The sequence below is a fragment of the Apostichopus japonicus genome, chromosome 12, assembly GCF_037975245.1.
Source record: "Apostichopus japonicus isolate 1M-3 chromosome 12, ASM3797524v1, whole genome shotgun sequence".
NCBI lineage: Eukaryota > Metazoa > Echinodermata > Holothuroidea > Aspidochirotida > Stichopodidae > Apostichopus > Apostichopus japonicus.
The window spans coordinates 29,627,261-29,654,669 of NC_092572.1; the positions used below are offsets into that span (position 1 = coordinate 29,627,261).

At 35.2% G+C, this 27,409-nt stretch overlaps 1 protein-coding gene across 2 annotated transcripts in view; it reads left to right on the forward strand.

Moving 5' to 3' along the window:
* LOC139977177 (uncharacterized) overlaps positions 1–24,062 on the forward strand; it is a 53,198-nt gene extending 29,136 nt beyond the window's left edge. For both annotated transcript variants that reach the window (XM_071986410.1, XM_071986409.1), the window contains exons 10-25: positions 865–925; positions 1,442–1,506; positions 5,570–5,630; positions 6,187–6,251; positions 9,077–9,187; positions 11,274–11,334; positions 11,858–11,922; positions 14,904–14,999; positions 16,658–16,916; positions 17,639–17,714; positions 18,239–18,411; positions 18,800–18,949; positions 19,348–19,479; positions 20,280–20,384; positions 20,819–20,951; positions 21,672–24,062. In XM_071986410.1, the coding sequence (XP_071842511.1) occupies positions 865–925; positions 1,442–1,506; positions 5,570–5,630; positions 6,187–6,251; positions 9,077–9,187; positions 11,274–11,334; positions 11,858–11,922; positions 14,904–14,999; positions 16,658–16,916; positions 17,639–17,661 (867 nt within the window). In that variant the 3' untranslated portion in view covers positions 17,662–17,714; positions 18,239–18,411; positions 18,800–18,949; ... (2 more) ...; positions 20,819–20,951; positions 21,672–24,062. The remainder of the gene's footprint in view (positions 1–864; positions 926–1,441; positions 1,507–5,569; positions 5,631–6,186; positions 6,252–9,076; positions 9,188–11,273; positions 11,335–11,857; positions 11,923–14,903; positions 15,000–16,657; positions 16,917–17,638; positions 17,715–18,238; positions 18,412–18,799; positions 18,950–19,347; positions 19,480–20,279; positions 20,385–20,818; positions 20,952–21,671) is intronic.
* The last annotated feature ends 3,347 nt before the right edge of the window (positions 24,063–27,409 follow it).

A 27,409-nucleotide genomic window follows, 5' to 3' on the forward strand; every position in this document is an offset into this window, starting at 1 on the left:
ATGACCTTGGATGTTGCTAATACATTAGAAACAAGTCTGTGTGGGTGTATGTGCATATGTGACACCCTGTCTTGTAAACACAATAACTCACTAAGCATGTGGCCTATGAACTGATAACTGATAGTAAGCTCTTGGCTGCTTCAGTTTTTTTGTAATGTCATTTGAGGTCACCAGTGGCCAAAATTTGAAAACATTGTAAATACTGGACATGATTACCATTGGTGAATGTCATACTTGGGTGGATGGTGCGCCATAAAGCAGCTTTGGTAGAGGTAAAAGGTCATGTGAGGTCAACAGAGGCAAAATCTGACAACTTAAACAGCAGTTTGAAATACTCTAGCTTGATGGGTCATATAGTTTATGTGGGTGCCCCTCAGGCTGCTTTTGTTATTGGGAAATTTCAATTGGGGTGTCAAAATCTCAAATGAATTATTTTAAAGCCATGAGCTTCCTTCATTAATAACCGTTGTTAAGGGCTTATGATGGATCTAATTTATTCTAAAGCTCAACAGGAAAATATCTCTAATTATATAAAACATCCATCTGACTGTTTAGCCAACATCCAAACCTGTTTGGTCTGGATTTTGAGTCACTTTGTTGTATATTGTAAGATCCTTCAGTGATAAGTGATTATAGAAATATTTCTGATGTAATAGTAATGAGGCTTGAATTTCTGATCTTCTAGTTCTGATTAAATTTTTATTGAGTTGACCCACATCAACAAGGCCGTTAAATAAAAAACAATATAACAAGGCATTGCAAATTCTTTGGGATTTCTGGTTCATGATGTAGTTTTTTCAGGTTTGTATGATTTTTCACCATATGTATTTTTGTCTTTTCTTGTCTGAATGAAATCTTCATTAGATGGAATTTAGATTACCTGGGAGGATGTCAGAAAAATCATCATCACTGAAACCAATCTCTGGTGAGTTTCTGGTATCAATATCATAGGAATATCATTTCGAAATTTAAAATGTCTAATTAGCAAGGGTTTCTTTGTTGTTGTCAGAGAAATTTCTGTAACTCTAGAATAAGTGCTGAAGTACATACAATCATATGTACCCACAGTTACAACAGGCATACATAGTCACGGCTGGATTTCTGCTGAAAAATGAAGGTTCTTCATCCTCAGTATTGTTTAATATTGATATTCTTTGTCCTACAAGATGTGTCCTTTCAATAAATGTTACTAACTGCTCAAAAATGTAAAAACCTATGGAGGCTGGTCTTAAGTATTCTCACTTAAAGGATCAGTCAACTTTTGAAAATGTTAGGACAAAACTAATCTTATGAGACTACTTTGTTGTTGGGCTGGTTTATGATGTTTCATATATTGCATGAATGATAAAAGATTGGTTCAGTTGATGAAATAATGTCTTTCTTAACTTTCTTGTGGTTAATTCATATAAATGTTTATGTCACTTTTCTCCATCAACAAAAGAAGCAAAAAATACAACAGTGGAACAACAAGAAGACAAAGGCAACGATGTCCCAAGCAAAAGAAACGTAAGTTAACAATCATGATGACCCACTTTTGAAATGTTCCATAATGCAATGCAATGCATGTAATTTGCAATGTTTACAGCTGACACACATGTTTGCAACTGGTGCACAAGAAGGATACAACCGGCACAATGTTGGTTCATAAGTCAACTTTTGGAGATAACATGCAATAAATTAAGTACTAATCAGAACTTTACACAGTTTCAACCATTGTCTTGTGCATATATAGCCGGCCACAAAAGCAATGACCAGGCATAAATATATTTTTAGGTTAGGGAAAATTACAAGTGGCACCTTCCCATGAGGGTAGGACCGGTTAAATCTGACATCATAGGGACAACCTAAAAAGGCGGAACACAAAAATCAACATTTGCAGGCAAAATAGTGGGTTTACTATGCACATGGATCTTGTATTAAAAACAATGGGGTCACTTAAACTTAAAGAAAAGTGTAAAATGATATAAATGGGTGTAACTTACAGATCTGCTCAGAGCTATACGGAATCCACTGAACTTATTGGAAACAAACTACTTAACAGTCCCAACGAAATAAAAAGACAATTGTGGCACGGGTGAACCATATACATTTGAAAATGAAATTGTATCCTTGGAAACCTTCTAGGGTGGTTCACTTAGTTGAGGATGTCTCTGGGGTATGGTGGCTCTCTGAATGGCTTTAACTCGTGGAAAATAACCTCTTGGGGTGTCTCATTCTCTAACGGGCCAAACAAGGACGTATAATTTAAATGGGGATTTACAGTTCCATCACAATAGAAAAAGAGCACAACGGGCGGTTCAACAATTAATTGGGTTGCCAGATATTAGCGCAGGATGAGATATAGGTCTGCCTCCATGGGTACAGCTTCGGTTGATTAGAAAACTTTTATTAAATATGAAATCTCCATGTATAAAACAGTTCCAGGTGTTTACTAAACTAAAACATCTATGTGTAAAACAAGCTACAGGTGTTCACTAAACTTCCAATTATAGTATAAAAACTCCATAGGTAAATAGCTTCAGGTGTTCACTTAACTTTAAATTAAATTAATACGGGTTATCTAATACTGGTGAAGCTAGTATAAGAAGATAATTATCATCTCGTGCCCAACCATCTCAAACTTAATCGGTCCTCTCTTCTCTCTTAACTATTACAAACTTCGCTTTCAGTATTTCCCTTAATATTGTCTCCTACCATCATACACTATTCATTCTATCCCATAATTATTCCACTTCGTTGGAAATGCACAATGCAATTATGCAATTGATAGACTGTGCATGTCTCCCGCCCGATCCCCCCCCCCCCTCACCAGAACTTCCTTTCCCTCTTGCACACCTGCATTACTAACTAAAATCCCACATACTGACTTAAATCAATATTTCTGCTATTCTGGATATTGCCTTGTCCTAGAAAACAAGTTCTTTTCTACTCTGCCAATTCCTATAATCACCTTTTACCAAGTTCACACTCTTATCAAGAATAATTAACTTTCTTGTGCTATGACTTGCATCTAGCAATTCAACACGGAAGAAAGATTTGGCTTAATTTTGGCTATTGACTTAGCATCTATGCCAGTAAGCAAGTTTCTCATTGGCAAACACCTTGAACGCATTTTTCAAACTATGATATTGTGCTCTGACAAGTGTACACTGCACATGTATTTGTCACCTACTGTCTTATCTATACCATCTTGTACTAGAGCGAGAATGAAATATTTATTTCACTAACATGATAAGTTGATTTCTTTAGGGATTCTATATTATATCCTGCATCAAATATTTAGCCATTTTACTGCATTTTAGGACATTTCTGCATTGTCTTGATATACAATAAGCTGTGTGATTTCTGTATGCTATGCCAGGGCAGCATCCCCTTCCATTATATAATCCTTTGCCTCTGCCCCTCCCGTCAAGGTTCAGGCCTCTATCACAGTTAGTTGGGAGAAATTTTGAAGTAATGAAATTTGGTTATGATGTCGAAGGCTCAGTAACTTTGCAATCGTGCTGGCGTGTACCTGTGTTTGCATTGTTTGTGTGCGTGTGTGTATATGACACCCTAACTTGTAAACATGATTTTTCAAGATAGGTAACTTTTACAGTTCTCATATTGTGCATGTATCTTCCCCATAATTAGTACAAAAACTGTATTGTTTTTAGTGGAGAACAAATGTCATTTGGGGTTAGCAGAGGGCAAAATGTGAAAAACTCAATTCTGCAGAACCTGAACAACGAAGGAGGTTTGGTATGCGTGGTAGGATATCTGTTTGTTGTGTAACATTTTTAGATAATTTGGAGTTGGTCACAATTCATTTAAGGTCATCAGGGTCAAAACGTGAAATCCTTGCAAACACAATATCTCCAGATGGGAAACTTTATTAGCTCTCATATTTAGCATGTATTTTTCATCTTGTGAGTACAAGAACCCTACTATTTTGGTGGAGGTCAAAGGTCATTTGGGGTCAGCTGAGGACCAAATGGCAAAATATCAAAAGTACTGTATCTTGAGAACTTTACCCTTAAAAGAGATAACATATGCATGGTACATTACCCAAATGATAAGTAAAATTGCTCTGCAATTTGGTATTGGTGAAAAATCATTTAAGGTTTTCAGAAGTCAGTCCATACAAACATTCTAAATGTCAGGTCTCAGTGAAGATGTGAAACATATTTAGCATGTATCTTTCATCTTGTGAGTACAAGAACCCTATTATTTTGGTGGAGGTCAAAGGTCATTTGGGGTCAGCTGAGGACCAAATGGCAAAATATCAAAAGTACTGTATCTTGAGAACTTTACCTTTAAAAGAGATAACATATGCATGGTACATTACCCAAATGATAAGTAAAATTGCTCTGCAATTTGGTATTGGTGAAAAATCATTTAAGGTTTTCAGAAGTCAGTCCATACAAACATTCTAAATGTCAGGTCTCAGTGAAGATGTGAAACATATTTAGCATGTATCTTTCATCTTGTGAGTACAAAAACCCAATCATTTTGGTGGAGGTCAAAGGTCATTTGGGGTCAGCTGAGGACCAAATGGCAAAATATCAAAGGTACTGTATCTTGAGAACTTTACCTTTAAAAGAGATAATATATGCATGGTACATTACCCAAATGATAAGTAAAATTGCTCTGCAATTTGGTATTGCTGAAAAATCATTTAAGGTTTTCAGAAGTCAGTCCATACAAACATTCTAAAGGTCAGGTCTCAGTGAAGATGTGAAACATATTCTGATTTGACTTCCCATATGTAGTGGAATCTCTTGGCTGTTTTAGGTGGCTATCACAGATCAGCTTAAGTACATGCAGTATGATCTTCAGCCAGGGTTAGCTTGTAAACTACTCTTGATTAGTGTCATACTTAGTATGTTTATACTCCTTGATAGTGACTTCTTGGTTGCCACTCATTTTGTGATGAGGTACAATATTGTACATAGGTCTCAAATAATTTGGAACACTGTGTACAGTAGTCAGAAGATGAAATATATATCAGAAAATTGATGCTCTTGTATTGGGGGACTTTCACAACCTATGTCTTGTCACACATGTTATCTTTGCTGTCTGCAGTATTTTACCTAATCATTTGGGGTATATGGTAGAAGTTTTCTTTAAAGGAAAGTTGTAAAATATCAAAATATTTCACAATGAATAATATAATGCCATGAGCTTCCTTCCTTAATAACAGTTGTTAAAGGGCTTACGATGGATCAAATGTATTCTAAAGCTAAACAGGAAAATATCCCTTATTATAAAACATCCATCTGACTTTTTAGCCAACATCTGAAAGCTGTTTGGTCTGGATTTGGGGTTACTTTGTTGTAGATTGTAACATCCTTTGGTGATAAGTGATTATAAAAATATTTTGATGGAATGGTAAATTTGTGATCTTCTAGTCTTGATTAAGTTTTGTTGAATTGACCTACATCAGCAAACTCATTAAATAAAAAAATATATAACAAGGCATCGCAAATTCTCTGGGATTTCTGGTTCATGATATAGTATTTATCAAGTTTGCATGATTTTCCACCATGAGTATTTTTGTCTTTTCTTGTCTGATGAAATCTTCATTTAGATGGAATTTAGATTACCCGGGAGGATGTCAGCAAATTCATCATCACTGAAACCAATCTCTGGTGAGTTTCTGATATTAATAGGAACAATCATTGAAGAACTTAAAATGTTTAATTAACGAGGATTTCTTTGTTATTGTCAAAGCAATCCGTGTAACTCTAGAATAAGTGCTGAAGTACATACAATAGCCTGTAATCACACTTTAAGCTGACATACATATTTAATTCTTCACTCATTACTGGATTTCTGCTGATGAGTGAAGGTTCTTCATCCTCAGTATTGTTATTGACGTTCTTTGCACAGATGGTCCTACAAGCCCTTTCCTTTCATTACATTTTACTAACTGCACAATAATATATTTGTAACTTTATTGACCAGTCTTGGAGCAAACTATGGAGGCTGGCCTTAAAGAAAACTTACTACAGGATCAATCAACATTTGAAAACGTCAGGACAAAACTAGTCTTTGAGATTGTGTTTTCGTTGGGCTGGCTTATGATGTTTGATATATTGCATGTATGATGAAAGATTGGTACAGTTGATGATATAATGTCTTCCATAACTGTTTTTGTGGTTAATTCATATAAATGTTTATGTCACTTTTCTCCATCAACAAAAGACAAAACAAATAAAACAGTGGAACAACAAGAAGACACACGCAACGATGTTTCAAGCAAAGGAAAGGTAAGTTAAGAATCATGACTCACTGTTGAAATGTTTTACAATGTAATAAGGCCTGTTTGGAATTTATGGATTGTCAAGATCATATATACATATCAAAATTATCTTCTAAAGTACCATCACACATAAGTAGTGAACCTTGTAGATATAATTTTTCTTATAATTTCTAAATCATAAGTACATTAAACCATATGAATGATCTTCAGACGCAGACGTAAAGGAAAAGGGAGGAAAAGAGATCAAACAGACATTTTTCACATACTCAGAGATTTATAAGGCTGTTTTGGACACTGGACAACGAATGGGGTACAATTATTACAATGGGCAGTGAAATAAAATGACGTTGGAGGTGAAAGGATTACTGAAGATGAAAATGGATGCAGCATATAAACTATGCAGTAAACTACAATAAAGAAAAATGTTAAGAATTTTTTTTATAAATGAAATAAGTAATTATAAGTCTGTAACATCTTGTGTTCAATATAAACTTGCTGACTAATGGTTTGTCAGACAATGGTGCACTTAAACATAACTATGCTCTGCCTCTTGCATTACTCTGTGTGTTTAACCTGAATGTGAGAAAAATGGGATGGATAAGCTAAGGTGGAAAACAATATGATCATTGTTTGACCATCAACTTGTATGTGAGTAGAAGTGTTGGAAAAATAGAAAGTAAAGATAACAGAAACAATTTTTGAATGAAATGAACAAATTGCTAAAGAAAAAAGCCTCGTTAATTTGAAAACTTGTCTTGCAGAGAAATGGTATGGATATACTATGAAGACAGAATCAGATAGATGGTTAATTACAATTTTGCTGTGAGCTTGAGAATTGTGAGGGAAAAAAAAAGCATTAAGCCAATTACATGGGCTGTTTAAAGGAGATGATACTACAAACATGAAGTATATCTTACTCAGCAGCAGTTGATCAAATGAACTGTTCATTTCATTGTAAATTTTGACACTTCAAACATTGTATTGGCATTGGTTGTCATCCAGTGTTTATTTATAGTGTTATGGTAACTGACACTAAAAGTATTGTTAAACTATGTGGGTTGTGTAAGTTATAGTCAAATGGAGAACAGTGACAGAATGTAATGTAAAGACTTTCAAGTGTTTTAAATTTCGTAAATGATCAATAAGAAATCAACAAAAATTAATAATCAAAGTATTTCAATGCAAATACATCAAGAGGAGTAAAGTAACATTACATGACTAGTATAAAATTCCAAATGTACACAAGCTACCAGTCAGCGAAATCCCAAATCTTAATCTTCCAGATGGTGTAAATGTCTTTGATATGTGGTGTCAACCGATGTGATGTTTGTAGTTACACCATCATTATATATTTGTACTACACTTTCCAGCTGTATTACTCCCTATGTTAACCATTTCCTATAACTGTCCTACACCTAACATGTCTAGTTAATAACAATTGTCCTGTATTGATTAAACATATATTTTGGTGGCTGAACTTGCAAAACAAGTGCTAGAAAAGTCCTTCATCTTCAGGACAAAGCATCCTCATAGCATTTTTGATGACGAGGATATGAATTTTCAAATGTGATGATAATTTGTGATTCATCTGGAAACAGCAGAGCAAATGATGTTATTATGATAATTGAGCTGTAAATGATTTGTTTGACTTAAAATACTTAAATAAATTATTAACAGAGCTGCCTTCTGGGAAAATAATAAACCCACAGAAGACTGCTAAGTAAACATCACAACGGTATCACATTTCAAGGATAAATCAACAAGATTAGATCATGCAAAATGCAAAGCTTTTGCAGAAAATCAGGCATGATGACATGAGGTCAGCTGGTCAAAATAGATGACATACTATCAACCATATCTCAAGTGAGGGACATGATTTTGAGATGAGATATTTTACCAACATTTTAGAATATGTTTATAGATAGATAAAGTTTCACATTGTTTGTCCTCTGAATATCCCCATAATTGTGTGATGAATTCATGGAAGAATTGATGTTTTACAGTACCTCAATTGGGCGAAGAAAATGCCCAAATACTATTAGAATGCATGTTGATATGTGTGTCTATTACACAGCTTGTTCGTAAACATTTAATGAGGAAGCAAACTAGCATGTGTACGCACGTTTATAGGTCTGATTTGGCTCATAACTTCGCCCTTTTGAAGATTACTTCTTCAATTTGATATATATAGTTTAAAATAACAATAATGACTGAGGTACACATTCAAGTGGTTAATGTCAACTGCTGTTTTGTCACTGTTGTGAGGTCTCTGAATGAGTGTGTCTCAGTGAGTCCATTTTTCCAACAGATAACGACAAATTTCACATTACCACCTACTTATACTGGTTTAATATTAAATGTTCACAGTTAGTGATACAAAATAATGTTCACACTAAGTATGGGAATAACTGTCTCAAAAATAGTTAACATTTCACTGCAACTCAGGAGCTTTTATGCACACATAAGCCTGCCTGTCTTTGTAAGCTAGACTTCAGTTGCGGACCATTACACTCTTGCGGGTAAAAGAAAAATCAGTGCAAGCATCATCAAAGGTGATTGTGATTTCATTATTAATAACAAACTGTGTAATTAATGAAATTCTGTTTGCCATTCTATTAAGAAATCATGCCCAGGATCAGTTGGTTTATGTGTAATGAATCTACATAGTAATACAAAATTATGCTTAAAATTCCTTTACATTGCATAATGACTACATAATCAGTGACATACTATACAAAAATAAAGTTCCATCAACCAGCTTAAACATTCGCCCTAGATATGAATCATATCAGCTTTCTGGTTCTCAACTCCTTTGCAATTTCTTTCTCACAGGATCCTTCTTTGCCATCCCATCAAGCAATTAGAGGAGAAGCTGGAGGGAACCCAGCAGGAGCTGAAGCGATGACTATAGATAGCGAAGAAGTAACAGATGAAACTTTGCAGGTAAGTATTAGTGAGTGAGAACTTCCAAGTATAATTCATGACTTTTGACCAATATATCTCTAAGTCTGTGATTTCTGACTGATACAGACTGGTTCCTAAATTGAAAGAGTCGTGACTGATAACTTCCTTTAAAGGGAAATATCCTTGGATGTAGCTAATTTATTAGAAAACAAGTTTGTAAACACAACTCACCAAGCGTGTGGTCCACAAACTTCAAACTCTGTATGTTGATAATCGTTACAAAGCTCTTGGCTGCTTTAGTTTATTTGCAATGTCAAATTTAATTTGAGTTTACCTTTGGACAAAATATGGAAACATTGTAAACAAACTTACTGGACATCAATAGCATTGATAAATGTCATACTAGGGTGTTAGGTGCTCCATAAAGCAGCTTTGGTAGAGGTCAAAGGTCAAGTTAGGTCAACGGGAGGCAAAATCTGTCGATGTAAACAAGCAGACTCAATTAATCTGGCCAGTCGAATCACATAGTTGGTATGTGGGTGCCCCTCAGTAAGTTCTTGGTTGCTTTAGTTATTTGGAAATTTCAATTGGGGTCAGTAAATGTCGAATCTCAAATAATTGTAATTTTGATAACTTCAAAAGTCAAAAGATAGCTTTGACGAACTTTACACATGGTATGTGGCTCAACCATACTGAGTATTCAAATGTCACTCATGGTGACAATATTAGCTCAAAAAGTAAAACTTGGATGAACTTCACACTTGGTATGTGGATCCAGCCTATTAAGTATAAAAACTGTCTGTGCACGGAAGTCAGTAAATATACTGATACACTGTAAATGTGGCATGGAATATCTAAGCCTCTTGGCTTCCTGGTTTATTCCTTAACAAAGTGCAAACACGTATATGTGATTCTTATGTGTGTGTGTGCGTGTATGAGATATGCCTGCTAAAACATAATTAACCATCGTGGTAGCATTGCATCAAGATTTCTCTGGGAAAGGTGTTGGCTGTTTTCATGATTGTGGTGGTCAGAGGTCATCTAAATGCTTTATTTTAGTATGTTTGTCAATGGAGAACTGAAGAATGCAAAATTTCAAACCAACCTTACTTAATAATTGTAGCTTTGCTGAATATCATGCTTGGTTTGTAGATGTTTCTAGTGAATTCTTGGCTGTTTGTTATACAATTAGGTAAAGAATATTTAAGGTCACCATTGGCCAATATTATTAACAGTGTCAGTGGATCTCATACTTGGTACAGTAGGTAGGAACCCTTCATGAGTACTATCCTTGTAGTAGTTTTGGCAGGGATCAAATGTCATATTAATGTCAGCAATGGTCAAAATTTATAAACTGTGTAAAAATTTTACTCATGAAATTCACCATTGATGAGTGTTATACTTAGTATGTTCATACTCCTTTATAATGACTTCTTGGTTGCCACTCATTTTGTGATGAGGCACAATATTCTACAAAGGTTTCAATCAATCTGGAACACCCTATAGTGGTCAGAAGATGAAATATATATCAGAGAATTGATGCTCTTGTATTGTGGGACTTTCACAACCTATGTCTTGTCACACATGTTATCTTTGCTGTCTGCAGTATTTTACCTAATTCTCTGCAATATATGCTAGGAGTTTTTTTTAAGGAAAGTTGTAAACTATCAAAATATTTCACAATGAATAATATAATGCCATGAGCTTTCTTCCTTATTAACAGTTCTTAAAGGGCTAATGATGGATCTAATTTATTCTAAAGCTCAACAGGAAAATATATCTTATTATATAAAACATCCCTCTGACTTTGTATCCAACATCAGAAAGCTGTTTGGTCTGGATTTGTGTCATTTTGTTGTATATTGTAAGATCCTTTGGTGATATGTGATTATAAAAATATGTTGATGTAATGGCAAATGGAGCTTGAATTTTGTGATGTTCTAATTCTGATTAAATTTTATCGAGTTGACCTACATCACCAAACTCATTAAATAAAAAGAAAATTATAACAAGGCATCGCAAATTCTCTGGGATTTCTGGTTCATGATATAGTTTCTATCTGGTTTGTATGATTTTCCACCATATGTATTTTTGTCTTTTCTTGTCTGAATGAAATCTTCATTAGATGGAATTTAGAGTACCGGGGAAGATGTCAGCAAAATCATCATCACTGAAACCAATCTCTGGTGAGTTTCTGGTATTAATAGGAACAATCATTTTAAAACTTAAAATTGTAATTAATAAGGTTTTCTTTGTTAGTGTCAAAGAAATCCCTGTAACTCTAGAACAAGTGCTGAAGTACATACAATCATCTGTATCCACAATTGAAGCAGGCATACATATTCACGGCTGGAATTCTGCTGATAAATGAAGGTTATTCATCCTCAGTTTTCTTGACGTTCTTTTCCCTGATCGCCTACAAGCCCTTTCCTTTCATTAATTTTTACTAACTTCACAATAATATACCTGTATCCTTATTGACCAGTTTTGGAACAAACTATGGAGGCTGGCCTTAAAGTGTACTCACTAAAGGTTCAGTCACCTTTTGAAAACGTCAGTACAAAACTAGTCTTTTGAGACTTTTTTTCTCGTTGGGCTGGTGTATATAGCATGGGAAGATTGGTACAGTTGATGATATAATGTCTTCCATAACATTTTTTGTGGTTATTTCATATAAATTTTTATGTCACTTTTCTCCATCAACAAAAGACGAAACAAATAAAACAGTGGAACAACAAGAAGACAAAAGCAGCGATGTTCCAAGCAAAGGAAAGGTAAGTTAATGATCATGACTCACTTTTGAAATGTTCTACATTGTAATAAGACCTGTTGGGAGTTTATGGATTGTCCAGATCATACATACATATCAAAATTATCTTCTTAAGTACCATCACACATAAGAAGTGGACTATGTAGATATAATTTTTCATATAATTTCTTAAATAATAAGTACATCAAATTTAGAGCATCTGAAGGATCTTCAGACGCAGACACAAAGAAAACAGATCAAACAGACATTTTTTACATACTCACAGATTTATCAAGCTGTTTGGGACACTGGACAATGAATGGGGTACAATTATTACAATGGGCAGTGAAATAAAATGACGTAGGAGGTGAAAGGATTACTGAAGATGAAAATGGATGCAGCATATAAACTATGCAGCAAACAACAATAAAGAAAAATGTTAAGAATTTTTTTATAAATCAAAATAAGTAATTATAAGTCTGTAACATCTTGTATTTAATATAAACTTGCTGACTAATGGTTTGTCAGACAATGGTGCACTTAAACATAACTATGCTCTGCCTCTTGCATTACTCTGTGTGTTTAACCTGAATGTGAGAAAAATGGGATGGATAAGCTAAGGTGGAAAACAATATGATCATTGTTTGACCATCAACTTGTATGTGAGTAGAAGTGTTGGAAAAATAGAAAGTAAAGATAACAGAAACAATTTTTGAATGAAATGAACAAATTGCTAAAGAAAAAAGCCTCGTTAATTTGAAAACTTGCCATGCAGAGAAATGGTATGGATATATACTATGAAGACAGAATCAGATAGATGGTTAATTACAATTTTGCTTTGAGCTTGAGAATTGTGAGGAAAAAAAAAAGCATAAAGCCAATTACATGGGCTGTTTAAAGGAGATGATACTACAAACATGAAGTATATCTTACTCAGCAGCAGTTGATCAAATGAACTGTTCATTTCATTGTAAATTTTGACACTTCAAACATTGTATTGGCATTGGTTGTCATCCAGTGTGTATTTATAGTGTTATGGTAACTGACACTAAAAGTATTGTTAAACTTTGTGGGTTGTGTAAGTTATAGTCAAATGGAGAACAGTGACAGAATGTAATGTAAAGACTTTCAAGTGTTTTAAATTTCGTAAATGATCAATAAGAAATCAACAAAAATTAATAATCAAAGTATTTCAATGCAAATACATCAAGAGGAGTAAAGTAACATCATAGGACTAGTATAAAATTCCAAATGTACACAAGCTACCAGTCAGCGAAATCCCAAATCTTAATCTTCCAGATGGTGTAAATGTCTTTGATATGTGGTGTCAACCGATGTGATGTTTGTAGTTACACCATCATTATATATTTGTACTACACTTTCCAGCTGTATTACTCCCTATGTTAACCATTTCCTATAACTGTCCTACACCTAACATGTCTAGTTAATAACAATTGTCCTGTATTGATTAAACATATATTTTGGTGGCTGAACTTGCAAAACAAGTGCTAGAAAAGTCCTTCATCTTCAGGACAAAGCATCCTCATAGCATTTTTGATGACGAGGATATGAATTTTCAAATGTGATGATAATTTGTGATTCATCTGGAAACAGCAGAGCAAATGATGTTATTATGATAATTGAGCTGTAAATGATTTGTTTGACTTAAAATACTTAAATAAATTATTAACAGAGCTGCCTTCTGGGAAAATAATAAACCCACAGAAGACTGCTAAGCAAACATACAACGGTATCACATTTCAAGGATAAATCAACAAGATTAGATCATGCAAAATGCAAAGCTTTTGCAGAAAATCAGGCATGATGACATGAGGTTAGCTGGTCAAAATAGATGACATACTATCAACCATATCTCACATGAGGGACATGATTTTTAGATGAGATATTTTGCCAACATTGTAGAATATGTTCTAAGATAGATAAAGTCTCACATTGTTTGTTCTCTGAATATCCCCATAATTGTGTGATGAATTCATGGAAGAATTGATTTGTTACAGCAGCTCAATTGGGCGAATAAAATGCCCAAATACTATATTTGAATGCAATTTGATATGAGTGTCTATTACATTGCATGTTCGTAAGCATTAAATGCTGAAGCAAACTAGCATGTGTACACACGTTTATTCATTTCATTTGGCTCATCATTTTGCCGTTTTTGGAAAATGACTGCTTCAGTTTGTAAAGAAGATGCCCTGTGATAGGGACTTCAAGACATTAGAAGAAAAAGACAGAGTTCAAGCTTGATTTAACCAAGTAGCAACTTTTTGCTATGACTACAAAGAAATATTTTCAAGAGACTTTCAACGTTCACAAGTTTAGTACTTTCAAAATATATATAGTTTAAATTACAATGTTGACTGAGGTAGAAAGTTCAAGTTGTGAAAGAACAAATGCTGTTTTGTCACCGTTGAGAGGTATCTGAATGAGTGTGACTCAGTCAATCCATTGTTCCAATAGATAAAAAAACGTTTCAATTTGCCACCTACTTATAATTTTAATATTATTATTATAGGGTTAATTATTTATATAGGGTTTTCATTATTATTATTTATTTTTATTATAGGGTTAATATTAAATGTTTACAGTTAGTGATACAAAATAATGTTCACACTATGTATAAGAATAACTATGTCTCAAAAATATTTTGTAAGCTTGACTTCATTTGCAGACCATTACATTCTTGCAGGTGAAAGAGCAATAAGTGCAAGCATTATTAAACGTGACTGTGATTTCATTATTTATTACAAACAGTGTGTAATTAATTACATTTTGTTTACCATTCTTATAATAACTCGCGCCAATAGTCAGCTGATTTAATGAATTTACATAGTAATAGAGAATAATGCTGTAGAATTACCTTACATTGCATAACGAATATGTGCTCAGTGACAAAAAATAATGTTCCATCAACCAGCTATACATTTGTTCTATACAAATCATATGAGCTTTCTGGTTCTTAACTCCTTTTCCATTTCTTACTCACAGAATCCTTCTCAGGCAATTAGAGGAGAAGCCGAAGGGAACCCAGCAGGAGCTAAAGCAATGACAAAAGATAGCGAAGTAGCAAATGGAACTGTTCTGGTAGGTATTAGTGAGTGAGAACTTCGAAGTATCATTCATGACTTTTGACCAATATCACTCTAAATCTGTGATTGCTGACTGACTGATACAGACTGGTTGTTAAATTGAAACAATTGTGACTGATAACTTGCTTTTTTTCACTTTGGGACTTGATGCAAACAATGAGACATCACTGAAGTAATATTTGATATATTAAGGTTGCGTGATGTACATGTATAACATCTATAAACATCCCCACAATATCAGAAAGTATTCATAAAGTATTACCCTATGTGCTCCCTAGAAGTAATTCATGCATTGTAATGAGTAGGCAAGGCATATTGTAAAAAATATCAATGTGGCCACATACATGAATATTAGCATTCATATTTGGCATCTAAGTGTTTATAGTTTTTGTAATTTAAATTGTTAAAATAAATAGCTGAATTATGCAAATGGTACACAGGATTTGATGTTACTATTCATCCGAGTACTTGAAATATTGTGACGCTTACTGGCAACAAAAATAATTTAAATTATTTTGCTTCTGCTGCCACATTGTAAATTTAGTGCATGACATTGTTTGAGAGAGCTACTAATTTTTGTAGCCAAAAATCATTTCAGACATCAAGTTTGATGCATTTTAACTTATTTTGATGTCTGAAACATGCACATAATTTTACACTCAAATGTCAAGCACAGTCTTGCAGTACCTACGTTACATGGTTGCTGATCTTAGCATAGTATTAAAGGTGCAAAGAAGGAAGTTGTGCATCTGACGTAATATCAATTACCACATGCAGTGCTGCAGGAGCGACTGACTTTCTTAACTGGACAATAATGTAACAGACTGTGCTAATGTGACAGTGGAATTGGTAGCTTGTAAGTGACAGATATATTCCGTACCCGGCATTAAAGGGTTGATTTTACCATGGAACTGCAACGGTCTAGAGAGCTTGGATTGTACACTTGAAAGAAGAATGTTGCTTGTTGTGCCATAACTCATATAACACAATAATGGAATCATAGCATGTTTAAAGTTTTGCGAGGAACTTTGTTAGGTTTGTTGGTATCGACTTTAATGTTTTAATGGCATTATCTTCCCAATTTTGCTCCTGCATGAATCTGTGATATTTGTATTCATTTATACAATATATGCTCTGTGTGGAAAACCTGTGTCAACCAAAATGCATTGAATAACTTCCACCTAAAATACCTTTAAAATAACTGTCTTAAATGGTACTCTAAAAAACATCAAAGTATAAAACTACAAGCACATCGGTAGTAATGAGATTCTGCAATATTTTCTGCATTCTTGTGTCAACCCTTCTTCTGAGTTTTCCACTCTTTTTCCAGTAAACACCTGTGTGACAAACGTGCTGCAATGCTGTGTCTATTCTGTGTCTATTTGGGTCAAAGTCACACTTTTCACACAAACTTGCTGCTGTTTCCATGGATAATGATAGCTTTTGTCAAGCATATTAATGAATTGGTGGGGCAAAATGAAACGATTACATTAGCCTTTTTACTGTCTAGTACACAACTAATTTTCATTAAAGTATATGATATGAGAACCTGCCTCATAAGTATTCTATTTTTTGACCGTCCACTGAGTTTCAAACTGCATCATGAGATAGCATCAGAACGATGAAACATCTTGTTTTTCTGGTTATTTCCAGGACCTGTCAGGAAAACTTTCCAAAGGATGGGAAGATGTGGGAAGAAATCTAAAGCTTGAAGAGACAAAGCTTGAAAACATAGAGGCAGATAACAAAAGTAAGGGACAAAAGGAAGTGGTTTACCAGATGTTGCTACTATGGAAACGGAAACATGGGAAGCAAGCAACAAACAAAACACTGAGTTACGCTCTACAAGCAGCTGAACGAAAGGACCTGTCCGATTATCTTCTTATTAGGGAACAATGTGGAACAACTTCAGGTAAGCCAAAGACAACAAAACATGAGATCAGTAAGGAGGATTATGTATTTCTTGGTTTGTATTTACACTATACAGTTGTAAATTCCATAGCCAAATACAATATGAAACACATATTAGCCTGTGGAAGGAACAATTTACTTTTACTTGTGAAAAACCTACTTATTCTGCAATGGAGTTAACGTAAATGTAAAAGCTATTTTGCATAGAAGTATGAGATATTTGAATATTCATTTGGTCTCACTATTGAAACATTGGTGTGTCCATCTTTAAGGGGAGTCTCACAAGCTACTTCCTATAAATAGTAACTTTCTATAGGAACATCCCTATATTAGAAAGGAAAGCTATCAAGAATTAGCTGTAAATGTTGATCAGCTTATTAAAATTGCAAACCATTTTGTGGTAACAAAGATTTGAAGAGTATATGTATAATGTTAATCATAGTATACTTTAATGATATGACAGTACAGTGAGTGAACTTATCATGTTCATTCAATTGAAGAATCAGTTTCTTTGTTCAAATCATTCAGCAAAAGATGAACTTAGTTGCTGCCTTATCATGCTACATTAAAAACTCAACAGACATTTTAAAGAACTCAAATTTTAGTAAAGAGAAATCTCAAATTGTAAACATTAGTCATGAATTTGAAATACAAGCAAGAAATAAATGGCAATTTTTATAGTTCAAAATTCTTATCTAAATTTTACAATTTCTTTTTCCATAGTTGAAGGCACTGTCATAGAGTGATAAGCAGAGCCAAACAAAATTCAGTGACTTTGTAGAAGTTCTTTTAATGCCTGGTAAGTGAGATCATTTAATATATTAAACAATATTTGTTCATCATTCAGACTCTTTCACTCTCATATGATCTCAGCAATTATAATATGTATTGTACTTTAAACATTCAAATATCCTGATTCTTTTTAGTATTAATTTTGTCAATAAACTGCATAATGGATTACAATATAGTATAGTGTACAGCTATTTGCTGAATGTCGGAAAACAGGTTTCTCTCAAAGTTCTGCAAGTATCCTTACAATTGTTATTGAATATTAAATAATTAGGTTACTATTATAATAACAGTTATCCATACTGCAGTTTCCTTAAATAAATAACACTCATGAGTCTTTCTGTTGTGTGGAAGGATTCAAACTTTTATTACCACTTTCCAATGACACGGCAATCGTTTTACACTTCTGTATGATCTAATTTAAAAACATTTCTCTGAAATTTTTATCTACTTCAGAGGTCATTCTATAAGTAAGTACAGGAAATAACCCTACATATTTATATTTGTGCTATTGCCATATCTTGCATCTCGCAGGTGACTACAGTGTGGAGGATATTTCCGATATCCAGTCAGACTATTCTGGTTGTCGGAAAGAAGGGATTCTAAATATGCTTACTACATGTAGGAAGAGTATGGCAATTAGTCAACTTGTGGAATTCTCCACAAAAATCAAAGAGTCTGTTAGAACTGGTGTTTGGAAATGTTAGGTACATTAAACATTTAAATTCTCATAATCTATATTTGGTCTGTGAGCTGAGAGTGCTTGAATTGCCTTAAAATTAATGAAATATTATTGAACCAACTATTCTGTGATATTGAAAGAATCGTCTGTCAAGTTACTGATTTATAAAACACTGAAAACCATGCAGATAATGTACTTTATTTACTATTAAGAAAGCAATGTAAATATAAGACATTGGCTTTTCATTCTGAACATTTGCAGAAAAAATGTCTTTAAATATGCATTTCAGCTTTATTAATAATATTCATAACATATGCTACATCGATTTAAAGTGAATAATCTTCATTTGTATTTACATATCATAGTAGCTGATTCCATATGCGTGCAATGTTGTCTCTTTGTTATATGTACAGCTCATATGAACATAACACTGGCTTTGTCATAGTTTATAGAGTCAGTATAACTGGATATGAGAAAAGAAGAGCAACAGTACCATGATGACAATTAGAAGTCAGTGATAGTCCAAAACATGTGACTGTACCTGTACATCAGCCTCTCATATGGTATGTGATATATGCCTAAAATTAGGTAAAAACTTTGTGTGAGAAATCAAAAAATATCATATTTCACTACTTTACTTGGTGAACTCTCTGTATTGTAAAAGTGGAGATGTGTGAGTTAAAAATGGAAATGGCAACAGCTTTCTTTCTAACATTATCAGTGTCTGCATGTATGTTGCTATGTTATCGGCCTCTTATGCAGTCACTTTTGACATTTGAATGGCAGCATGTAGTTTGTATAAGTCAATCTCAAAATCGTGAAATTAGTATAAATGTAACAGTCAGGATTCACACTGGATAGTACGTCACTACGCTATATAAGTAGACCCCAGTTACAGTACATGATAATAGTTATATTAACACACCTTCTATACTTAGCATGTTTCCTATTTTCTTTGTAGATATTCTTGGTATGCTCTTCTACCATCATCATCTGTATGATGGTTGTTAACATCTGCCCTAGACTGTGTATGTGTTCACATTACAGTCATATCACAGCAGGACAGGAAAGAAGATATCCATTCAGTTATCTGGTACGTAATATATACATTTTGTTACTCTGTTTATATGAGAACTAATGTCTAATTAATTTATACAACAATTAAAGTCAAAAGGTTTACTGTTTTTTAAGATTGATTTAATAACAATGTGATGGTAAATACTTTTACTTGACCAGGAGCTTACTTATTGCAAGATCTTCACTTGGGTATGCCTTTCCAGAAGATCTCCAACTGTGCTCTCATCAAAAAAATTCTTCTTGTAAATTATGTGACATTTTCTATCACTCCATGGAGATTAGTGATGCTCTGGGTGCCTTCACTGAAGTCTTTCTTCAAAATAATGTGGTAAAATTGATTTAACATCCTCAGTTCAGTGATGGTTTTATTTATTCTGTGTCTTTATCTCATCTCCCTACATGAAATGTATAGGGAGATGAGATAACTTACTTCATCCCACATCAGAAATATGAGGAAGCGTGGAGGACATGAGATCTGCAACTTCATGGATTGCCGTCGTGGTTTACTTACAATAGTGGCATGACAAATGTAAAAGATGCATTAATAAATAAACCTGTATACCCTACGTCCAAAATGGGTGAAATGATGACTGTGACTCTTTAATGAGCTAATATGATGAACCTACTAACCCATCATATGTGCTTAAATATACTTATATAAGTTTTACTCAATGTACTGCATCTTAGTAATTAACTCAAATTATCACTAAATAAAGACAAGTCAAACTGATAACAAAACCTGGGAAGGATGACAACAAAATAAGATATGGAGTGAAATGTTGTTTCAAAACTGTCCTTTTTTCTCTGTTTTCATAGTTCAGTTTCAGTTTCAATACAATCGTGAGTAGAAGACTGTCATTTTCAGTGGATGGCCAGAAGTTCCTGCAGGCATCTTTTAATTGTTCCTAACTGCCTAAGAAGGTTGGTTGGTATGATGTTTCAGTTTGAAGGAGAGGTCATGGAAGTGATGTTGTCCTCAATTTCAAACAATATATCACAGAAAGTAGCATTTAATACATTAAGTGTATATTTGAAAGATACAGTGTTAATCAAAAGTTGCAGCAGTTCATAGCTGGCTTACTAGCAAGACATGCAGAGCCCAGAAGTTGGAAACTTACACATATCAAAAGCTAATTTTGGAAGAGACACTCTTATCTTTGTGTGTACTTGGTGTTTGAAGTGTACTCTGTCTAATTATAGAAATAAATTATCTTGTCATCATATATTAGTTAAATGTTAACAGTCATATTTCATGGGATTTGCCATTAGTATACATTTTAATAGTTGATACCAAATTACATAAGAAACTTATATTGATGCAACTGCTAAGTTATATGTTATTTTGTTCTGTATAGATGCTTACATGATATCATTAACTGTATCAGCCTGGGATGTTTCTTTCTGCATATCCTACACTGTTGCAGTGTACATATAACAGCTGTATCCAAGCAAGTACGAAAGCATAGTGATCTTCATATGTTATGCCAGGTATGCATTGTGCACGTTTTACTCCGCTTTTGAGACATTGTTTCTTCTTCCCAAATCTGCGACAACTACTGTAAATCAGTAGAGCTAAAGTTTAAGTGATTCTCTAAAATTTCAAAGTTACATAATCTTATATCCAGTTCATCACTTCCATGATTATCTTCCTTTTGAGATGTGCAGTATGTACATGTATTTACCAAATGTTAATATCCACTGATGTCCTCTCAATTAAAGAACGAATGTGATGAGAGGTTCTTGACCTAATTTATGTGACACAGCCATTTTACACTTTTATCCATTAACCAATACTTACCAGTGTCCTGTTGTTTACACTGAATGTCTTTCTTTGGGGGTCATGAGTCAAACTAAGTCCGGATATTTGACGTTTTTGATGCTATCATGCATGTTCAGGCTTGGTAACATCTGTTTTATTTCTTAAATTTAATAGTGGAATGACTAAATGTAATTGAGTTTGGTGACAATAGCTTTACTATGAAACCTTTGTCAAATGCAATTACAGTGAAGCTGTGGTAACTGACCAACATGATCATTGTTTATAATTTATTAAATTTACTCAAAGTACTAGATTTTATCAAACCCTGATCTCCATAACCACCAGATATGAAATAAATCAAACTAACAGGCCAATCGTTAAATGAGATATGTACATAACATAGATATTATATTTGACGTCAGTGGTTATTCTCTTTTCTCATAATTCAGCTTGGATTTCTATACAGTGATGAAGAGAAGATGATGTCAACTTAAAGGCCAGAAGTGTCATACAGTACATGAATTAACCAGATCTACACCAGAAACTGCCATCAATAAGCGATAAGGGAACAGACAAGATATGTAACCTGTGACTACCACCTAATGTTTGGACCAGTTGTGGGGACAATGAGATCAATGGTGGAACATCTATGACTTTAGAGCATTACTGTGACTACCACCTAATGTTTGGACCAGTTGTGGGGACACTGAGATCATTGGTGGAGGAGTATCTATGACTATAGAGCACTACTGCGATGACCAACTAATGATTAGACCAGTTGTTTCAGAGCCAAGATGTTGAAGATTTCACATAATGCCATATATCAAACTGCAGTTCAAATGGAGAGTTTTTATTACTCTATGCATTTATTGATTGAAAACATACTTTTCTAGCATAAAGCATAGGTTCTCTATAATAACAACTAGAGGGCATTCCACAGAGTTGCATATCTCATTGCTCATATCTCATTGTGACTATATTTCTGAAATGTTCATTTTAATTGATGTGAAAAGCTCTTTCTGTTAATTTGAGAATTCAGGTACATTCATTGAGAGCATTTGTGGTGGGTTTTCTAATAACATTGAGTGAGATTGTATTAACACATTAGGGGTGGGAAGGTAGAAGGGTGTGGAAATGGGGGAGTGTACATGATACAATGTATGATTACAATACAAAAAAAACTGAGAAATGAGAAGTATATAGACACAAATACTCAATTAAATGCTCATTTTATCTTTTTTTAATGTTAAATAAAATAAACATATTGTGCATTTCATTGCAAGGTTATGGTGTGGAAGCAGGAAGGTGGTAGGGTGCAGAAGTATCTTCCACTCTCACTTGTACACAACAAATCTAGCTGCTGTAGGACACTGTGGTGACATGTTATCCACAATTGATCATTTAATTTATTTGATGACATAAGGTCACTACATGAATCTTGCTCGAAATTTTCCAACACTTTTTTAAGGGATTGTACATTATAGTGTACCAAATAAATGCTGTGTGTTCAAGGGTGGATCCAGAGAGGAGGGTGGATTGGTGACCACCCCCCCCCCACACACAACCTTACGTCTTAGGAGAAAAAGAAAAGAACATCTGTATCACACACAAAGGCTGACATTTCCAGTATATGGGGTAGAGTGAGGCATATATACTGACCTCAGTCCAACAGAATCATCTCTTGCATACAGACTGTACGAAATGAGTCTGTCATTTCTCCACGTTCACTGATATCCATATTGATGAAGGAAACACATTTCTTGATGTTAACGCATTGATTATTGTGAAGCTTTCAAAATAGTAGACATTTTACAAAATATTTTGCAGTGTATGAAGGAGGGGCAGAGAGGTTTGAGATGGGCAGAAACAGAAATTGCAAATAACTACATCATCAATAAGAGTTTATGAATTTGTGGTTTGGTAGGAATTTAAAGAAGTATTAATTGTAGGCTGTCAAAAATATCCTGCAAATTTCTTAAGGAATATTTGAGTGTCAGGCGGATCTGTGTGGTAGTGTTACCCACAGGGAGGGGTGAAAGGGGTGGGGTTTTCCCATCCCCCTTGTAAACTTTTTGCAAATGAAGTATGCTTAGAAGATGAATGGTGCTATCTCTATCCTGTTCTGGAGCTAACTTGTGTGCCAATTATTCACCCATATATTAGTAATGGTAAAATTTGTTAAATTAATCACCAAAAACAGTGCCAGGCGTAAATGTTTAAAATAGTGTTTGTGCTTGGCAACATTCAGAACTGCCAGAGGCAGCAGCACGCCTCCTCCCTGTATCAGCACAAACCTGGGAGTACAGTACCAAGGTGTGTATTCAAATAAGATATCTGCATCTCTGCTCTCTTAATTAGTATTAAGTATTTAATGCTTGTCTTTTCATTTCTTTTTCATATTTTACTATTCATGTACAGGAAATTGGAAGGTACAAAACCTTGCGTATGAAAAAAGTGTTGGTTGGTATGAAGGAGAAAGGATTGGGAAGATTTAGTAAGAGTGGGAGAGTACTCTAGATAGTAAGAATATATTCTCTGAATAGGTTTTGAGAAACCATTCCAAGTAATTAAATTGATGCTTCAAACATTTGAAGCTGTCGATTCTCCAGGGGTTCTCATTTCTAATTCACACACACCATACTAAGCATCATATCATTCCTAGTTTGTTCTTATCCTTGAGGGTTTTTATGATGACCCACAGTGTTGGCGATTTTATCACATGTATTCGGATGATAATCCAAATTTCTAAAGTATTCTTAATATTGTGACTGTCTATTAATTAATGCATGATGTCTTGGGAGAAGAAATGTCTTAGGGAATAAATTAGTCCAAGTTCTTTTAATTGTGCAGTAAAACTCTTTTTTTCGTTAATGAGTCCATGATACTTTTCATTGAATGCATTTGTAATCAGTGGCAATGGGGGGGGGGGGGGGGTGTTCAGACTGGATTATTTTTATTTCCAGGGAAGAATGGGACTACTACAGATATATACACCACTCTATCCCTCCACTCCCAACCCCTCCCCCCGGCCTCTTTGGTCAACCCTCACAAGTATTTATGTATTTACGTAATTCGTCAACCAAACCAAACCAAAATATAGAAATTTGTCGAGTTGTCTAACACTCTTAGTTTAGAACTCGCCTGACCCTTCAGCACCACCGTAGAAAACCGAAGCATTCAATTACAAGTGTAAATCGAAAAACCACAAAAGACGTTCAGGGAATCATGTTGAAGTCAAATTGACGTATGAAGTTTGAGGCATATGACTGAATGGAAATCGTGTTTAATTGAAATCTGGTGCTGATCGGTTTTGTCTTACGTACCGGAATATAAAATCCAATTATCTTTGGAAATCATTTTCCAGGAAAAGGTAAGCGGTACAAGGAAATTCTTCCGCAGCTTACGTAGTTCAGTTTACCAGTTGATAGTAACATGTTCTCAAAACATTGATGAATACAATTACACACATCATGAACCTATTGCGAAATGAGTAACGTGAAAATAGAATATATGACACCCATTTGGTTAATGATATGCTTGTATACGAGCAGCAAAACTAGACGCTTCCCAAGTAATAAATTCCTATTTCTTCTATAACTAGAATGCAAAATGCATTGAGGTTTCGATGACTCCAGTGCACTAGACTTCTGCTTGTTAGCATAACCTGTTACAATAGAAATGGCCCGAACCAGCATTTTAATACAACACTATGGCATGATAAACACAGGTCAGTGTACTTACAGTACGTGACTAAACACACCTCTTTAGAGCTAACGTTCTCTAAATCAGAGATTTAATATTAATAAAGGTGTTGTAAAATACACTCACCTCTGATCTTATATAAATTCAGATCAGTCCGTCTAGTAAACTATATGAAAAGTGGCCGGTCCTCCAGTACACAAGAAATACACACAATACACCGTCGCTCAGTCCAAGCTTAGATCGGTAACGTGAGAATCTTTACGCCAAGCCGTGGTTGGAACTTCCCGAAGGTGGTGCGAAGTACTAGTAGTAGTACTGTAGGGCGCCTAGGCTTACGATCCAATGAACATCAACCGTGCTAGGCTACGCTGATAAACAATCACCTGCGACGCGGACCGGAGGTGATTGTTAGGCCACTAAGTCTGGTGAAAAGAGCTCGCGGAGTAGTAATTAACACGAATAGGCGATGTCCGAACAAATATAGATAATAAGGGTTGAAGTTTCTGAGGTAAAGATACGCGTGTAGAGCTGTAATTAAGTATCTTAATATAGGTCAGCTCGTACTGATAATACATATAATAACAAGTCGCGGAGGTCCCAAGCTCAGTCAGATGACTCATGTATTCCTGGCAAGTCCCAGTATTTTCCAGACGGGGCAACCCGTCACAAAGAAAGTTTAGACTTCCGGAGATGAGGGTGCAATGAAATAAAACTTGCTACACCTCCACTAAAAACAATAGGGGTATTGTACTCAATGTTATGTTTTCATGCACACACCAAGTATTAGAGGTATCCACGATTTCCATGGTAACGTACCATGTAAAAGGTTTTTCAGAGTTTGACCTCTGGTGACTTGAAAGGAGATTTGACCTCACAAGCAACATGATTCTAGTAATCAATTATGGCAAATCCATATACCATGTATGAAAAGTATCCATGATTTCTACCCTGAGAAATCATGTTTTCAAGGTTTTCAGGTCTCGATAAATATTTTTTAAAGTACTCGCTATTAGGCGAACGTGGATTTCTACTCGCCAAATTCCACTCAGCACTAGGCCAATGATTGTTGTGCAAGTCTCGAAAGTACTGATCTGCAACACCAAGACTTTCTATGAACAACGTTTAGGCAGTTAGGCAGATACATGGTGCTACGTAATTGCGCATTGGAAAGTCATGTTTCTTTGCAGTATGAAATTTAAACTGTTTCGCACCAAAAGTCAGTTTTGAACAAAGTAAGACATGTCGAAATCATAAATAAGCAGCTTGCCTTAATGTAATGACTTAAACATTTAAAAGTAAAACATCTGTATAAACACCCAGTGGCGTAGCCAAGGAAGGGGGGCTGGGACGACAGCCCCCCCCCCATGAAAGCTTGTCCCCCCCCGGCGCCCCCACTGGGATTTTGGGTGTCGATAAAAAAAATTACATGTGCGAAAAATATATCATTGGTCTGAATGGTCTCGAATCTTCATGATGACCACTCATGAACGACCCTTCGACCGCGGACCGGCAGTAGGCTATAGTTGCTGAAAAACCGGACTTGACATATAGTGCATAGGCCGGGTTTTCACTTGTGGGACGTACCCTGATGCAGTTTAAACCGCCAAATTTTCAAGAAAGGAGACAATACTATCGCTGAGAATCAGTCTATCACCCTAATGGTGTTTCAGAGGGAGGTTGAGGACATTTTAGAGCAGCTTACAAGCATGGGCGTCAGTCCTGGGGTGGGGGCGGGGGACATGCCGATGGGTGGGGGACATACTATCAAATGACCCCCCCTCCTCCCTTACACACACAATTTAGAGTCGTGGCTCTATTTGGTTAGGGCTTACACATCTCAGGCTTCATATCATCGAATATTAGAAGTTCAGTTCTATGAAAAGGGACCGAGAGTTTTCAAATCGGTATGACCTGCAACTTTGTCTGTGTGTCGCGACGAGCGAAATTTGAGATTTTGAGACACAAGCTGTGTGCGGAAAATGGTGCGGCCGGAGCCTACAACTAGTTCAAGAAGTCATCGCACTTCATAGCTAGAGCCAAAGCCTGTTCATATTTGTTGTTTAGTTGTAGATGGTGTTTCAAAGACGGTGTCCGTTCCCTAATATTGGGGAAATAGGGGGCATATTCCGTAAAAATTAAGGCCGCATTAACTTTATTGCAGATTTCCTGAGTGACGAATTTGTCATTTTCTCCCGAAATCACGCAGCTAGATGGCTGCTATCCAGCCTGGCAAGTGCCATCTCCAGCCATCTGGCAGGTATTGAAATCTGAAATTTTCTTGCTACGCTGCGCGCCAAACCGTTTGTTACGCTGCGCGCCAACCCATGATGGCGCTCCGCTTAGATAGTAACGGGACGCCCTCCCAAGAAATGGTCAAGCGCCCCCCCCCCCCCCCACTGAAAAATTCCTGGCTACGCCACTGTAAACACCTACGAAGATAATTTGGCTTAAGCTACATCTTGTCTACATTATTACTATAGGTATA